Source organism: Bactrocera dorsalis, chromosome 4 (genome assembly GCF_023373825.1).
Source record: "Bactrocera dorsalis isolate Fly_Bdor chromosome 4, ASM2337382v1, whole genome shotgun sequence".
NCBI lineage: Eukaryota > Metazoa > Arthropoda > Insecta > Diptera > Tephritidae > Bactrocera > Bactrocera dorsalis.
The window spans coordinates 37,610,917-37,629,281 of NC_064306.1; the positions used below are offsets into that span (position 1 = coordinate 37,610,917).

An 18,365-nucleotide genomic window follows, 5' to 3' on the forward strand; every position below is an offset into this window, starting at 1 on the left:
TTTGTTCGATAATTTAAATTTGTTCAACTTACGTGCATAACCTTGAATTTTTCCACATAATAATTTTGAAAGTTTCCAAATTTTGTTTAAAAAATAAGCTTTCAGCTTACGAAATAAAAAAAAAAAATTATAAAAATTTAGTTACCTTTTCAATTGTTGGTTTCTTTGCCAAAAAGTCCAAATAGAAAAAAAACATGCTAATTAATTTTGATTTTTTATAATTTATTTAACTGTTGTTTTTTGCTTACATAGATACTTAAGTATTACTAATTTTAGTATCATCTTCAATGCATTTGTGTGTATATTCAATTGATGCTTTAAGTTCAATATGCTTAGTTTATATGTGTTAGTAAAATCTCGTATATACAGTGGTGCTACAATTAGATACAATATTTAAATTCCATTTGCAAAAGTCAAATTTAAAATATTTCCACATTTCGCATTTCTCAGCGCTCGCCGCTCACCGTTCACCGCTCTTCTCTCTCATACATAACATTTTTTTGTTTCGCATTTTTTGTCATTTCATTTCAAATCGTTGGTGCAGTCTTTGTAATCATTAACTGGCATATACTCTATATACTTATATATGTATATATATATGTGTGTTTATATATATCTATTTATGTATGTTTGTATTTATGTTTGTTTGTGTGTGTATTTAGTTGCTACGTACAAAGTAAACGCAAATAATAAAGGCCTCTCAGCTGTGTGCGCAGCGCCGCCAGCCATGCCCCGTCCGCGCTCATACGAAAAGCCCAATGTGATAAATCAAAAACACATTTGCGTGATTAGCGAAGTGAGGAAGATCGCAACGTTTGATTGTGCGATACAATGGCGACAATAACATATGTACATGGCTAAATGAACTCGTATCTACAAGCGCTGTGTATGGATGTGTATGCGTGTGGCTGTAGCTGTTTGTTGGCTGTGTTGTACAGGACAGTGAAAAGTAGCGCTGGATATCCCTTAAGCCTTATAAATTACCACCACAAGTCAGACAGTAGAGCAAACGGCGACAAACCGTTCAACAGAATGATCAGAGCATTATGCATTCTACTTACAGAGCTACACATACAAGAGCACATACATATATATATATATCTGTATATATGTATGTTAGCTGTAATGCATATGCATGCGGCAATGCTTGTAAGTATGCCGATATGTTAAGTCATGTGGTCGCTAAGCCCGCAAGTCGGTGTTGGTCGGGCTGCTGCTGGTCGAAGTTGAGCGGATATTAAGTGTTGCCGGCTGCCTGACTTGGCTGGTTCGTTAGTTAGCTGGTTGGTTGGTTGGTTACAGGCAGCTCAACTCAACAGCACTCGTTGCTCGACGCCAGGGCGAGGGGCGCCGCGCGCGCATATGATTTATAGAAACGAGACAAATCTTTGATGGCAGAGCCATCAATTGTTTCACCTTGTCGCAATGTCGGCAACGGATGCGCTAATGCAATGCAGAGCACTACAGCAACAACACCAACACACCGAAACCAACAACAATAATGGCAATGACAACAGCAACAATAAAGCCATATGTACGTATACACGCCACCGCAAGCGCGCCAATCCAAGCCACTCTTTGACACCCATGGCACTTATTCCATTCAACGGCACTTCACCACTTTACCACTTCTTCTTCTTCTCGCTCTCGAGTCCATTCGTCCATACGGCCATTCCATTCGTCCAATTCCAACTCATTCCATTCCACAACACACCAGACACCAGAGCACAGCACAGCACAGCACAGCACACAATCAAGAGGCAGCAAGCACATCAGCAACAATGTTGCACTGACAAATGACACTTCACCAATTAAGGTCAGCGTTTTAAGCAGATTAATGGAATCGCCTTTGTACTCGTATTTTTCGTTTTCGTTTTCGTTCTTGTCTTCGTGTCTGTTGTTGTTGTTGTTGTTGTGTTGTTGTCTCCTTTCACATTTTTCATGGAAATTGGCTCACCTGTTATGCCAGTATCGTTAATGCTGGATGTGGACGTCGAGAAGCCGGGCAATTTGCGCCAACCTTTGCGATTCCAGAAGCTACGCGCTTTCGACTCTGTCGGCACCACCGGTCCCGGATCTTCGGCTGCACGTATTTTGGCGCAATTCAGTATGCGACGACCGCACGAGGCGCGCGTTAAAAAGCCCGAATTTAAATCATCATCAAGCGTCAAGTGATGCGGTTGCTTCGTCGACGACGAACGCTGAAAGGAGCGACAACTTTGTGTGCCATAAGAAAAATTGCAGGATGTCGACAATGGTGCCGCACTATTGGCTTGCGTTTGACGCGTACTCATTATATGCGACAAGGCGGCATTGGTTTTGTGTATGCGCAGACTGCCAATGTAGCTGGCACCGCTGCTGCCGCTAAAACCGCTATCTAAGTCGGCCGCACAGAAGGCGGCATTTGTTGACGACTGCACCGGCGAGAGTAGCTCATCGGTGGGACCTACAGTGCCCAACAGTTCGGCGAGATTTCCATCACAGATATTATCGGTTGACGTGGCGGAGAGACGTAAGCTGCTAGCGCCACCGGTGGCAACAGCGCCGATATTCGGCTGTCCGGAAGCGGTGGTAACGCTAACGGTGGGCGCCTCACAATTGGTCGGACTACTGCTGGGCGGACTTTCGGGCATCAGCATGGCCTCCACGGACAAATTCAATTCGCCCAGTATTTTATGATGATGACTCTGTACGCGCCGCAATTCCTCCTCGACCAACGATTGATTTAGCGAACCGGCCGAATGTGATGCGCCCGTTGGCCGCAGATGATGTTGATGATGATGATGGTTGTTGTGGTGATATTGCAGTGCCGCTTCATTTGAGGATATCTCTTCGTAGAAATTCTCACTGGTCGCACCCGCCATACTGCGCAATGTAGCGCTATCACATGCTGTGGCGCCGCCATCTAGACCGTAATGCGCCTGGTAGGCATGACGTGCGGCCGGCGATGCTAACAATTTGTTCTTCTTACCCTTGGAGAGCAATGCGCGTATCGAGTTGGGCGGCGGTGGGGCATGGTGTATCGTGTGTGCGCTACCAGGTACCATCATTTCGGGCGGTGGTATGTTCGAGTGACGCATCGCGGCGCCCGGCTCATAATACGCATACGAGTAATCATGCTGCGTGTGCGGATGTGTGGCGTGCGCATGTTGATGCAACAGCTGTAAACTTGTGGTCTGTTGCACCGCAGACCATTTCGCGTCCGCGTTGAACAATTCATTTGCGCGACCGAGTGTTTTGCTATTGTGACGTGTGGACATTCGCGAAATGTTTATGGGCTCCTGCTCGTCGCACACTTCAATGGCGTCCGGATCCGGGTCGGGGTAGCGTGGCAACACTTGTCGCCTACCATAAGGGCTGACACCTATTGTAGTGCCACTGGTCGCCGACGACGATGACGGCGAGCTGGAGGCGGACGAGTGGTGGTTGTTGTTGGTGGTGGCATTGTTCGCGGACGACGGGGTCAAAGTGGCGTTAACCGCAAGCGTAGCGGTGGCGTGTGTGGCCGCGGACACAGCAGGTGGCGCCAGTGGTTCCAAGTGCGTCAGTACATTGTCGGTGTGTTGTTGTGGATAGTGATGTGGCGGTGGCAATTGTTGTTGTAGTAGTTGTTGCTGGTGTTGTTGTTGTAGTTGTTGCTGCTGTTGGTGATAATGCTGATGGTGTTGATGGTGATGGCCGATGGCATTCGCATTCGCTTTGTTTGCCAGCGGTGTTGTTGCTGCTGCTGCTGTTGTTGTCGCAGTAGTTGGCGCTCCTGACTTCGCGCTGGCCGTGGACATTGTTTTGGTGGCTGCTGTGGTCACAGTGGCGCCGTTGCTGGCCGTTGGCGTTTTCGGTGGTGGCGGTGGATAGTCGGGCGGCGGTGGAAAATGCAAACAATTGGCGACCAATTTAGGTGTTGTTGTCGACACTGACGCTTGGCGATTGTGCTCCGCTTCCGCCGCGGCCAATTGATAGGCAATATCGCGCTGCTGTTGCTGCTGCAGTTGTTGCTGTTGCAGTTGTTGCTGGTGTTGTTGCTGCAACTGTTGTTGTTGTTGCTGATGCTGTAGCGTCAATTGTTGAAACGGATGTATGAGTTGTTGCTGCTGCTGCTGTTGTTGTTGTTGTTGTTGGTGCAGTAGTGCTGCCGTTTTTTGCAACTGTTGTTCCTCTTGTTGCAAGAGCCTTTGCTGTTGCTGCAATTGCTGATGCTGCTGCTGCTGTTGTAGGAGTTGCTGTTGTAGTTGTTGTTGCTGCTGTTTGATAGTTTGCGCTTGCCGATGTACCTGTGGCTGTTGTTGCGTGTAGAAATTCTGGTTCGGTGGCAATTGTTGGCATTGCTGCTTCAATTGTTGTAAGTCCCTTTGTGCTCGGATGGTACGTTTGCTGCCGCCTAAGCAATTCTCCATGGCACATGTTGCTATATGACAAAGTGGTGGCAATGAAGTTAACTCCCGTTCTCTCACTGGCTGGCTAATGATATGGCAGTTGTTGTGTTGACGTTGACGTTCAAGTACTCAAATTGTACGTTTATGGCGCCTCAAGTCCTCCTTCTCCTCACTACCTTCACTTCAATCACTCCTTTCGTCCTCCTCTCGCGTTCGCTGCGTGCGCTGAAACGAAGAAGAGAAATGAATTGCTTACAATAAATATAACAACTTGGCTTGATGGGGAAAATTGTAAATACTCGTCGTTTGAATACTCGCTGCCCTGGCTGCTGCTGACTGGCTGCTAGCGAAAAACAGCATAGCGTTGTGTAGCAAGCAGCTCAGCGCCGAGAAGCAATTAATTTCTTGTAATTAAGCGATAAAGACAATTCCGCAGGCTTTCAAATAAGCAACTGAACGGCATCTTCTATTCGCATTGTCAGTTTGACTGACGAGCGCGCGTTGTGAGACGAAACTGCAAACTATTGTGCTTTAGTTGCTCGCCGCTTGTCACAGATACTGTTGTGAGTTAGTCAGATAAGCGTAGCTCATTTAAGTTTCTTCGACTTACTGACAATTTTACTGCCTAATTTTAGTGTTATTCGCCAAAAGAGACGGCGATAAGCTCAGTTGGACATTTGATGGATAAAAAGATAACGCGGAGGGCTGAGTTTTTCAGTTTGTAAAGGTTACATCGCTTTAGGTCGCAAAAATACCTAAGTAGGTAGGGTAGGATTTCCAAGTAAAGTTGGAATTTCGGTTATTGGATTTTTGTGAATTTTTAACTGTAATTTTCTATAAACTCTCAAACCTAAATGCTTATGATAAGTTCAAAATATTGACTCAGAGATGAGAAATACAGGCAAATGGACAACTCATCCTCGGAAGAAAAATATGCCAATACATACATGTACGAGGTTTGACAATTAAGTAAGTGAAACTGATTTTATTGCCGCGCTTGTGGTAAACCTGTGTCCTTGAAATTCTCTTTCTCTTTTTCTGGCTTCTTCATCACGACAACGCGCCGTGCCACAGCGCCCTCAGCGTGTCCCAGTATTTGGCCTCTAAAGGGATCGCCGTGCTGCAACAGCCGCCTTATTCGCCCGACATGTCACCCTGTGACTTTTTTGTTTCCTAAAACAAAATCGGTGGTCAAAGGAACCCATTTTGAGTCGATTACGGACATCCAGGCTGTTTAGCTGCCCAAGGGGACTACTTTGAAGAGGATGGCGGGGTTGTAGATTAATTTTCAAATAAACGGTTTTTATGGAATCAGTCTCATTACTTAATTGTCATACCTCGTAAATACATTTAAAAAGTTTTACAAAATTTGTGCAACCACCTGGACATTGTCAACAAACCTTCGTCCCATAGTTGCGATTCTTTTCCTATACATTTTTGCATTCGCATATCAGATTTTCTATTGTGTCTTCTTCTTTTACCTCCTGACATCTTCTACAATAATCGTTGCGTGGTACTTCCAATCTGCCAATTGGCAATGACCTGTTAGCATTCCTAATAGTGTTCCTATATCATTCCATGTTCTACTAAGGTCACATTTGTCAGCTTGTTGAGCATGTTAGGGATTGATTTCACCGAGATTCAGCTCTATCTATAACACGTTCGTTGACTAAACATCTACAAGTAACTAGAGGTATAAAACTTCTCTCTTTTTCGAGGACCAATTGTAGGGTGGTGTCCGCTCTGGCTAATTTATTTGATTCATTGATGAACTAGCCAGATCATGCACCACCCTCCTGGGTCCCATTGCAGATTTATGGTGACATAGGATGTCAAATCAAGGCATTTTTTCGCCTTCTTCGATGAAACCTTAAGGGTACAAATATATTTATTGTTGTAAGCACACAGCGCAAAAATGATTTTTTTTATCTTCGTTCCGGTTGAAAGACACCGCTGTGGTCTGTCAGCCGGAAGGCGATTCTTGTATCTATTCATCCCTATTCATCCGTATTGATCCTTATATCTGTGTTGCTGTCTACCTCACCACTTTTCCACATATTTCGGGTAGGCAAGGCGACATTGTGGACCAAGTTTAAACTTAATTCTATAGGATTTCGAAGCTTCGTTGTATAGAATAGAAAGGGGAACCTACTAAGTCTCTTAAAATGTCCCTTATTAAAGACAACTCCTTCCTATTAGTTCCTATTAGTCTTTAATAAAGGGTGATTTTTTAAGAGCTTGATAACTTTTTTTTAAAAAAAAACGCATAAAATTTGCAAAATCTCATCGGTTCTTTATTTGAAACGTTAGATTGGTTCATGACATTTACTTTTTGAAGATAATTTCATTTAAATGTTGACCGCGGCTGCGTCTTAGGTGGTGCATTCGGAAAGTCCAATTTTGGGCAACTTTTTCGAGCATTTCGGCCGGAATAGCCCGAATTTCTTCGGAAATGTTGTCTTCCAAAGCTGGAATAGTTGCTGGCTTATTTCTGTAGACTTTAGACTTGACGTAGCCCCACAAAAAATAGTCTAAAGGCGTTAAATCGCATGATCTTGGTGGCCAACTTACGGGTCCATTTCTTGAGATGAATTGTTGTCCGAAGTTTTCCCTCAAAATGGCCATAGAATCGCGAGCTGTGTGGCATGTAGCGCCATCTTGTTGAAACCACATGTCAATCAAGTTCAGTTCTTCCATTTTTGGCAACAAAAAGTTTGTTAGCATCGAACGATAGCGATCGCCATTCACCGTAACGTTGCGTCCAACAGCATCTTTGAAAAAATACGGTCCAATGATTCCACCAGCGTACAAACCACACCAAACAGTGCATTTTTCGGGATGCATGGGCAGTTCTTGAACGGCTTCTGGTTGCTCTTCACCCCAAATGCGGCAATTTTGCTTATTTACGTAGCCATTCAACCAGAAATGAGCCTCATCGCTGAACAAAATTTGTCGATAAAACACATTTCGAACCGAACACTGATTTTGGTAATAAAATTCAATGATTTGCAAGCGTTGCTCGTTAGTAAGTCTATTCATGATGAAATGTCAAAGCATACTGAGCATCTTTCTCTTTGACACCATGTCTGAAATCCCACGTGATCTGTCAAATACTAATGCATGAAAATCCTAACCTCAAAAAATCACCCGTTAATTACCTCAGTCTAAGAGCTGACTTTGCTGCCAGTTGCTTACAGTACAATCGGCGGGAAGTATGCTAAATGCATACAGCTCAGCTGGCTGAAGGTATACGTAGAGTTTAATCATGTGTACATATAGTTGTTGGACAGAAATAGCTGTACCAAATCAGTGGTGATAAATCGTTAGTAATAAAAAACTCAATTCCGATTTTTTTTGATGATACGTTGTTTTGCATTTTAAATGACGATATACTTTTCTTTCGTTTCTTTGGAAACAGCAATGACTTTTTGGTCTATAGAAAAAAAATTGCTTAAATTTGTATTACTTTTCCATCACCTGGACTGTACAGCTATTTATTATTTCGTCAATGAACATAAGTTAATTCTTGACTTCTTCAATTAATTTCTGGATAATGCTTTGAACTCCAAATTAGCCTACAAAAAGCAGTGCAGGTAGGGCCATATCACTAAATCTATCGGATCAGTCAATGTGATTTCTTTTTGATAACTAATCTAAAGAATTTTCGGCTAGGACTGTTTTATTTTGTTTCAAATAATGTGAACCAATAATCATTTTTGTCCAAATAGTCATTTCTTGGTCAAGAAATAGGAGGTGGGCTGAATAGTGCGCAGGCTAACATAGAAACTTTTTATTTGTTTTATCAGATTTTATTTTTTTATTCAATATGGATATCTTTGAGGGCGGTACAATGGTTATGGCGGTCAAACAAGTTTTTAATCCCATTTTTATAATACCTTTGCCTTAAGCCTAAAATAAAACTCAGTTTCCGTTATTATCTCTGCATTGTTGCTAAACCACTGGGAGCCAGATTCAGAGTATACGGTGAATGCATAAGCAATTCGAAGCCCTATTCATGAATTTCTTACATCGCATTCATTGATTTGTGACACGGGACGTTAACTTGATGAAACAGCACTTTTTCTTCTTCAAATGGCGCCGTTTTTCGCGATTTCGTCCTTCCAGCAGGCTCTTTAGGGCGGCCACTGCTCATTTCGCCTCGCTCAAGTTTAGCAAACCACTTTTCAACAGTTGACTTCCCTGGTGCAGAGTCCAAATAATGTTGAACAATCCAAACCCTGGTTTCAATAGTACTCTTTTTCGTCCGAAAATGCTTTATTAACACACGAAATCCTTTCTCATCAATTTTTTGTGAAACAGAGTTGCTTCACCCAAGAGTTAGTTCGAAAGCTGTTAAATTTGTAGAAGCATCTCTTAAAGGTAGGGGCTGACTAAAAATCATATGTATTTAATATTAATAGTATCATCTATCTCACAGCCTACGAGCTTTTCAGCCGTGTTATTGCTTCATAGATATTGAATATATATTTTTTAAATTATTTTCTGTTCTAAATATGGTAACTTCGCTTCTTCCGACAAATAGTGTGAATTATTAAATTATTTTGTAATGAAAATCGATAATATTTCGATGCGTTATTTAGACGTTAAGCGATTCTTTTTATGAACTCGAAGCGATCTTAAGAGCTCGATTGTTTAGAAAATGCCAAAATTATTCCATTATTAATTATTATCCAAAAAAATAATATATGATGCACCCTGTGTTGTTTATTTGTTAGAGATTTCTATTCGCTTTTAAAGACAAAAAAACACTAACAAAATTTTCAAACTAATGTTACTCACAACTATTTTGATACCCTTTAAGAGCTGTAAGCAACCCATACGCCATTTATTTTTGTATCGAAAATCCTATGATGACCCACATTATAATTCATAATATCAACATTTATTGCACTAAATACATTCATTGAGTAGAGTGTGTTTGCTTTGAATTAATTGCTGGGAACCCTTTTCCATTAATTCCATCAATTTAATAAACCAATAATAAACTGTCCATATACGCCAAACAGGGCGGGGTTGTTTACCAAGCAAGTTGCTAAATTAAACCACCCTTCCGTTAGAAGAGCTAGAGCTTTCACGGTAAATGAAATTAAATGCCAGCGACACCCTTTCAATATTATTGACAAGCCAACAGAAGTACATACATACATATGTAACTACAACAACACCAATATAGAAATGTTATTAATTCACGCCGCAAAGTAACCCTTTTTGCCTGACGCACCGCCCGGCACGAACCAAATAATGATGAACGACTAATGTCTACACACACAAAGTAGTGACAAAAAACATTGACATGTATATGTATATATATGTGTGTGTATACATGTATGCCTGTATGCATATATATCCCTCCACAAAGTCAAGTAAAACTATTTAGAGGGAGTCAAGTATCGCAACGCCGCCGCAACGATATTCTGTCGACCCACAAGCAGTCCTCTCCTGTCATTGTAATTAATGAATTTTTCCACAGAAACCGTTAGCACGACAAAGCAACAAAGACTAAATTAAAGAGCGCAAAAACTGAAATAAATTAAGGAAAAAGCGCGCTCTTCACTAAACTTGCCTCAAACTACTAACGCGCCACAAATTCTATGAATCCCTAGCAATCAAAGGCAATTTGAACGCGCTTCGTATGATTGTTTTTATCGTTTGTTGTTGTTGTTTCTTTTTATTACGCTTATTTTTTATTATCAAGTCCGAAGGCGTCTACGGCAGTTGACTTTCAATAAAAAAGCGCTGGTAATTACGATTGTGAATCCGCAATGATACGCTGCCACGCACAAAGCGCGCGCGCACAAAAATAAAAATAAGTATAAAAATATATATATATAATATATGTAGTTGTGTGTATGTTTGTACAGCAGTGTGGGCATAAGCGCGAGATGGATGACTGGCTGAATAAATGGGTTGACTCGGCGGCGGCTGAGGACTTGGGCTGGCGTGCGTGCACGCTTTCAATTACAGCCTCTTGCCGATGTAATGAATGAAAACAATTTGTCGTCACACCGCCAGCACCTTCGCCGGCGACATACACCACTGTGCGCGCGACAGCTACAACGACAACAACATTGACATTAACACAGCAAACACATATGCGCGTAGCCTGCGCGGCACCCACTTCCCATCACTTGTGTGTGACTATAAAGGACTTCAGACAGGCATGCGGCTTTGTGTGAGAATAGTGCGCGCGTCAGCGCCCCGCGTCCACAGCTGGCAATCGAGACGCGCGCATCGTCTCGTCAAGCGCTTGTACTCAGCGCGGTGCGTGTGTGTAGTGCGGACAATCACTTGGGTGGGGAATTAGGCGTAGCGCGCACATACTCATACCGCATGCCACATACTGCGTGTATGTAAAATAGTGCGCGTGTGCGTGTGCGAGTAGTTGTCGCACGAACAAAAGCAAAGCCAAAGACATAGGCGGCACTCATTCTTCTTTTTAGAATCGCTATGAATTGTAGTCAAGATTAATTGCTGCTAATTAAGAGCCTTTGGATTTCACACCACCACCAACACCGCTGCCACTACTACTGCAACAGCGTTCGTTCGTCCGTCAGTCGGTGTATGCAAGGCCAGTGTGGCATGTGCCTACACTACCGCTAACATCTTTTACTCTAATCCCTTCGCCATAAAGTCTACAATACGCCGTTCGAGACCCACACATAGGCGTAAATACATATATATGTATAGAGACTTACATATGTACAATAATTACATACATACATTTAGGCGGAGTGCGTATATTGACGCTCCAAACAGTGTGCCGTAAAAGTACTGATTTTATCTGTTGCAGGCTTGAAATTGAAAATTGATTCTCTGGTACTGATTTTTGCTGAAAAATGTGGCATCTATTGAGCCTTGATCCTTTGTCACACCTTAAAGACGAACTTAACCTCCTAATAACATTTAATTTACCCGAAAAAGGTGGAAACTAAAAGTTTTAAGCAATTCACAAAACCTCTTACTTGAACCAGGCTTATCATTAAGAGCTAAAGACAGTTAGTACACTTTTCTAGAGGATGCAGAATCCCTGTAGTCACCGTCACCTCGTTGGAAGGCTCTATTCTTCTGCCCGTGAACAGGATGAAGGATGAAGGCCTTGGGATTTATCCTGAATAAGAAGCCCTCATAGAAGCTAAACATCCAGGAGAGAGCAAAGAAGATACTGTTGTAAAAGATCAATTGGGACGAGGTGTGACCTCTCACCAGAAGTGTTGTTCCGGCTCTATGAAACCGTGACTAAGCCAACATTATTTTTGCGGTCATTATCTGGTGGCGGACACTCGGAAAAACCCCATCGGTGAAGCATTTTCAAGGAGCGTCCCTCATTTGCATCTTTGATATACTAAGCAAAACAACAATAATGACACTCAATGCCATTCTACATGTTGCAGCTGTAGACATAGTTGGTAGGTGCTTTTCGGCTATTAGACTTAGGGAAGCTGGGTGTAAGAGAGGCAATGGGCAGGAACACACTGAGATTCTTCACAGCTTTGATTTTATTACCCACAATCTACCTTCTACAGGCAATTTCTTCTCTGCTTACCCATCTGTGAGAGATTTGTGGGCGGGCGGAGCCGTTGGAAAGGGGGTGCAAGTGAGCTTTTTTTACAAATGGATCGAACTTAAGGCATTAGAAGCTTCAAAAAATCGATTTTTTTTGCTTAACTCTCTTTAAAAATTATCTAAGAATATGTCGTCAAAGTTTTAGATTGGAATTCAAAACATTTTCGAAGCTAGAAGCGAAATAGTGACCACCGATCGTCTTGCAGATATATGAGCGCACCTCTGTTGGGGGTTCTCCGTCAGTTCTAACCTCAGGCCAACAGACCACTCTAGCGTCTTACAAGCGGAGGTGGCCTTCAAGGTAGAGCAGTAGATATGCAGATACTGCTTCCAAGTACAGCTTTCTCCCGAGAGATGTGCATTCACTCCGATAAAAGCGTAGCTTTATTAGCTTTGAGCTCCCTCACTGTGCGCTCGAAACTAGTCGAGGAGTGCATGACCTCATTAACAATAGATTCCAACTTCCAATAGCAAAGTGTCTGGGATTGATATTAATGCCTTAATAAATTTGTTGTGAGTTCAATATGCTTTGTCGATATATAAGGTGATACACTTTAAGAACTTTTTAGATCAAAAAAAAGATATCCATCGATTTTGGATCAACCCTACGACCTATACTAACCTGACTGTTATAGCTGCTGTAAATCACGACACGTGTTTAAGTTTGTCTGTGATTTTTTTGAAGTTTTTTAAGTTAATTTCGTGCCTCGCGGAAGAAGTGTAATTCAAGCAATTTGAAGAGGTCTAAATGTTTTTGCAATTAGCATTCAAGCATCAGTAATCATTTCAGCACACTGAAACACCTGCATTTTGGAGCACTCAAAACATCGCTTTGATGAGTCATTCACCATAAAGTCAGTCCGGACTTAGCACCGTATGCTACACTGCCACTGTAAGCTCAAGAAGCACTTATATAACATGGGCCTCGCTTCTTGTGCCAATTGCCGGACCTCAGACAGGGATCCTGAAACGCCAGAGCATCTGCTAATTGACTGCATAGCAGTCTGCAGTCACAGGGATAAAGCTCGTTGAATCCTTGTTTCCAAATATGGTTCACATAGCCTCCTAGAAGCTAACAGTATTTTGTAATTTTTCAATATACTGGCTTTAGGTGGGTTGCTGTGACTTAGGAGAGCGCATAATACACCTTAGATCGCGGTGCAATACTCATCGATTTAACTCAGCTGAACTGATATTTGAACTTCAGAAATTTCATTGATGGCTTGCGTGGCATTCTGTTCTTTTTTATACAAAAGTTTCGAAATATAGTGAATTTCTTCATTATCTTCACTCATTTTTGAACAGCTGTACCTTTTTTTTCAACTTTCCCGATTTAATTTTTCATTGGTTAAATGAAGTTTAAAATCTCACCTTTCCTACACCATATGGTATGATACAATGTGATTGGTAGCACTGCAGATATACGGCATTTATTGACAAAATACGAAAATTCTTTTTCGACTACCATACTAAAGGCAATCCTCGCATAGAGTATGCTGTGTGCTTCTTGTTGAGTTGCAGTTATTAGTGATATTAATAGTCATCATAGTCTAATTGCGCATAGCCAAGTCATAAACGTGACCCCAGGGACATACAACTTACATTACCGCCCAGAAGTGGGCGTAAAGTAAGCTTGCAACAAGTTGCTTAAATCTTGCCACTATTCCACTGGCGATATTGACAGCCAAACAGCAAGAAGTGGTTGCCTTAAAAATTAGTCGCAAACGAGCAGTTTCGTATTTATAGTCTGTTATTTATGCGACTCAATGCGGCTGTTCTTTTGCGTACAAATGCATGCGCATATTTTTTGGAATTTTTTGGGTGTTATTCAGCCAATTCACCCAATTTAGCCGCAATCTGCATTACTTTTTTGGGGTCAAACTCATGCATAATCCTCACATTTGGCCCACAAGCAGACATTGATATGCGACTGCATGCGCCGCAACGGAAGTGTACGAGTGTTACCTCATTTATATGCCATTGGCCGTGTGGTGCCTAATTTGCTTCGGCATTGATATTTACTACCCTTAATGGCGATATTACGAATTTCTTACAAATTGCGCCTTTGCCCCCGCTCAGCTGGGAATTGGGTGCGAAAAGTTTTCTTTCACACTGTGCAAAGTGCGAAATTGTATACGTAGTGGTGTATATATATTTATACACATATATGTGTATGTGTGTAGTTTGTATGCTGTGCTGTGTTATGTGTTGGCGACTGCCAAGCAAAATAACTTGACATGGTATTTGGTTATGCTAGAAATGTCATGAAGGCAAAACATGACATGTGTATGCCAACACTTACATGACTGCACCAAGGCACTCACACTGACACACACACGCACAGGCACGAAGAGTGGGACACAGACTAGCGCAAGCAGACACAGACTCCTTGCAACCAAGCAAATAGAATCGCCAGCAAATGCCAATTCACAAGCAAGCATAGCTACGTAGGTAGGTATGTGGTATGTGGCATGTATGTGTGTATGCGCTGCAGCTCAAGTTGAGTGTGCCACAAAGCATTCAAGCGATTTGTGTTCACTCCTTTTGCCGCGACTGTGTGTCTGCCGCACGAGCAAGAAAAAAGCACACACGAATTACTGCAATATATTCTAACTGTGGCAGAAATAGTGAATTGTAGACAAAGCAGCGGCAGGGCAACAACAAAAAAAAAGTCAAGTGCCAACTATTTGCAGCAACACTAAATTGCCATTGCTGCTGCAGCAATCTAAGCGGACGCGTTGGACGGCGAAAAAGTGTTGCAGCTCGTTAACGTTTTGCGTACAACAACAATAACAACAAAAACAACAACAACAAATAACAATTAACAACAACAACAAATAACAAGTAACAATAACAACAACAGCAAAAACAATAACAATAATAGCAACAACAACAACAAGTAACAACAACAACAAACAAAAAGTAACAACAGCAACAAACAAAAAATAACAATAACAACAACAAACAAAAAGTAATACCAACAACATTAGCAAGTAACAACAACAACAAGCGCCACAACCGACAGCAGCAACAAGACAGCTTTAGCAGCAGCTTGCCACAAACGCACCAACGTACAGCGCCCGCTGCTCAACTGATTGCTGTTTCGGTGTATTTGTGTGTGTTTAGGCAAATTGCTGCTGTCTGCCAGCCACCCAGCTGGTTGTTGTTGTTGTCACTGTTGGTTTCTCTATTCCAGCAGCCATTAGTTATTGTTATTGTTGCCGCTGCTGTTGCTGTTGCACTATTTATGCTAGCAATTGCATGTGGCAGCATGCACATGCAACCAGTCAGCCAGTGACAACGCATCATTTGCCTGACTCTTTGCCTGCGTACAGCAATAATAAGAATAAAAACAGCAACAACAATAAAAATAATAGCAGTCATAACAGCAGCACTAACAAATAGTGGCAGCACACCACACACACATATATGTACGTGAGCGTTGCAGATTTACGCGCATGCAACGCATTTGTCGCTTGCCTCCTGCCACGAGGTTGGCTGCATAAGTCGCAGCAACTTGGCACAATTCGATTTGTTGCAAAGTAATGCAATTTAGTTTGATAAGTGGCGGAGTTAAGCTGATGAATAACGGTAATTTGGCGCTGATTTGTCGAATAGTTGATGAGTGGGAGGGAATTTAAAATGGCTGCCAAGAACTTTTTTTGAGAAAATTACCCAAAAATTGAGAGTTCTGGAATAAAAAAATGTTTGAATTTTGATTTTACTTTATCAAAATCCTTTAAGGATTATAGACGGCTCTTAAAAAGTTCCAAGAAGAGCCGACGTTTTCGAACCAAATTTTGTTGAGATAAGAGACCCATTTCTTGGTATGTTAACAAGAAAATTTTCCGAATTCGGGACGAAGAGCAACCTGAAGAGATTCAAGAGCTGCCATTTGATCCAGAAAAAACAACGGTTTGGTGTGGTTTGTGGGTCGGTGGGATCATGGGAATATTCATTTGATAATAAACAATATCCAATAAATTTGAAGTCTCTGTTTTTTTTTTCTGTAAAGAAGTAGCGAACCTCGATATCGATCACTCTTTAGCTTCAATTTTGGTACTAACTTTATTTTATCCCAGAGAGTCAAAATATAAATGATAATAGGCTTTCGACTGTGAAAATTTTTACCGCTGAGTATAAGCACTATTCCAAAAAATGAAATAGTTTGAAACTCTTGCAAGCCGTCATCCATTCGCCAATTCGCTGCTTACTCAGGCTGACTGCTTGTGTCAATATGGACTGGTCGCTGTAGGCTTAAGAGACTCCTATCAGTATATAATATGGTTTTAGTCCGCTCTGTAACGTATCTATTCTGTGAAAAGAAGCCTGAGACCACAGATCATTTGCTTCTTGATAGGAACCTAGAATTCACATATCCTAGCAGGAAGCACATTGCCTCATTGGCATCTAGGATGATTCTTGTATTTATTGATATGCTGAGACTATGTGTGTTTTTGTGAAACAGCGGACGAAAAAATACGTATATTGTGTTATTTCGCGTAGTCTAAATATGAAACTAAATGATTTTCAAAGTAGAAATTCAAATGTCTGAAATTCACACACAAATAATAATATTTGTTGCTTAGATTATGCAACTTTTTTCAGTTCTTGCAGTCCATTACTGTGTTGCTTTTGAAGTAAAGTGGCAGAGTTAGAGGTGGAGTCTGCTGTTGGAAGCTCGCCATCAACTCTAGTTTCAGACCAACAGACCACTGCAGCATCTTTAAGGCGAAAGTGGCTGCTGTCAAGGTAGCAGTAGATGTATTGCACCAAAGTACAACTTCTTTTAGAGAGCTGTGGCTTCACTCTTACAGCCGAGCTCGTTGATTGCGCGCTTGAAACTAGTCAAAAAGACCATGACTTCATTAGCAAAAGCTTGAAGTTTCTTCCATATTGGACTTGTATGAGCGCCTGGTCACATCGGAATCGCCGAAAACTGCAAAATCGATGAGCTATTTCATTCCTTTAGAAGCAAGCGGTTTTCCTATGTCTTTCTGCGTTCTCTCGTTGGATCTTTGGGATCCCAGTGAACTCAGCAAGCACCGGACAACAACCAGAACTTTTGCGACTGCGAGATCTTCTAGCCTGCGGTCCAGGTTCAGGTCCTCTGAACTACTTGCTCTTAGCAAAGTCAATCTTGCCGTACTTGTGGGTGTTTTGGCTGGACTTCTTCTAGTTTTGGGTAACACAATGAACGAATATCTGTGCAAGTGAAATCCGTTCATTTCGAATCAACCTCACAACCTAACTTAACCTACTTAGGCCATTTGTTATTTCACCACAATCCCGGGAGGTTTCGTTTATGAGTTTTTTTCACGTTTAAAACTCAAATAAAGCGAAGAGACTTCTTTGAAATCTGTAGAACCACGAAATAGCTCAAGATACTGCCATAGCAGCACATGTTAGTCCTCATCGATTCGCCATTTCTATTCTGGCAAACTGTGGGTGCTGTGACCAAAAATATGTCACTTCTGACAGGTCGTTTTTCACTCCGGGCGGTCTAAGTAGTTGGTGCTCGATTCGCAACGGTCTAAAGCTTGATGAATTGAAAGCGGGTATTATTTTTCAAATTTAATATCAGGCCAAAGCTTATCATTGGAAATAATATATAATTCTGTGAATTTTTAATCTGGTAAGCTCCTTCTTGCTGCACCCGCAACAAACTACGCTGGAAACAGCTGCGGCCCGTGCAAGAGTTCGATGGAACAAATTCATTGAACCGGGTTCAAGTGTTTACTAGTAAAAAGTGGTCTCGCCTAGGTATATGTATGAGTATATATGCAAATAAAAGTACATATTCACATATGTACATACAAACAAATAAGTGAAAACAATTCTATCCTAAATGCTACACGTAAAATCTATAATTACTGCAATTTCCATGAACTTATTGAACCGCCATCGCAGACACGCTCGCAATCACGCGTTTTATGCGTTCGCATTTGTACATTTATTTGTATGTATTAGTGCGCTTTATGTACGTGCGTGTGTGTGTTTGGGTGTGTTTGTGTGGCATTTGCGCCAACGCGATTTGCGATTTCGGAATCGTTTCACGGCTTGACAGATGTTGATTCATTCATCTTTGCTTTGTGTTTAAGTGAAAATTCAGAGGAAATACTGGATTACTTGAATGGCAGCGGTGCTGATGAGTTGGCATTGCAGCCAATTGCCGCTGTTGCTCCGGCTGCAGCCGTCGAGACCTTTTTGTTGTTGTGCATGCTTGTAGTAAGTCAGCAGTTGGCAAAGTGGCATGCCACACCAATTTACCAGTGCATAACTACAAGTAAATTCCCGCGTGTCTACATAAATTCAAACTCAAGTACTTGGCGGTGTGCAAAACATTTGTGCAGTCATGTGCAAAATAATAGTACAGTGGGAAGATATATTGATTTTGAGTTACGAAAA

At 41.8% G+C, this 18,365-nt stretch overlaps 1 protein-coding gene across 3 annotated transcripts in view; it reads right to left on the minus strand.

Moving 5' to 3' along the window:
* Positions 1-200: 200 nt before the first annotated feature.
* LOC105222647 (putative uncharacterized protein DDB_G0291608) overlaps positions 201-18,365 on the minus strand; it is a 266,620-nt gene continuing 248,455 nt past the window's right edge. For all 3 annotated transcript variants that reach the window (XM_049455585.1, XM_049455586.1, XM_029548826.2), the window contains one exon: positions 201-4,598. In XM_049455585.1, the coding sequence (XP_049311542.1) occupies positions 1,818-4,394 (2,577 nt within the window). In that variant the 5' untranslated portion in view covers positions 4,395-4,598 and the 3' untranslated portion in view covers positions 201-1,817. The remainder of the gene's footprint in view (positions 4,599-18,365) is intronic.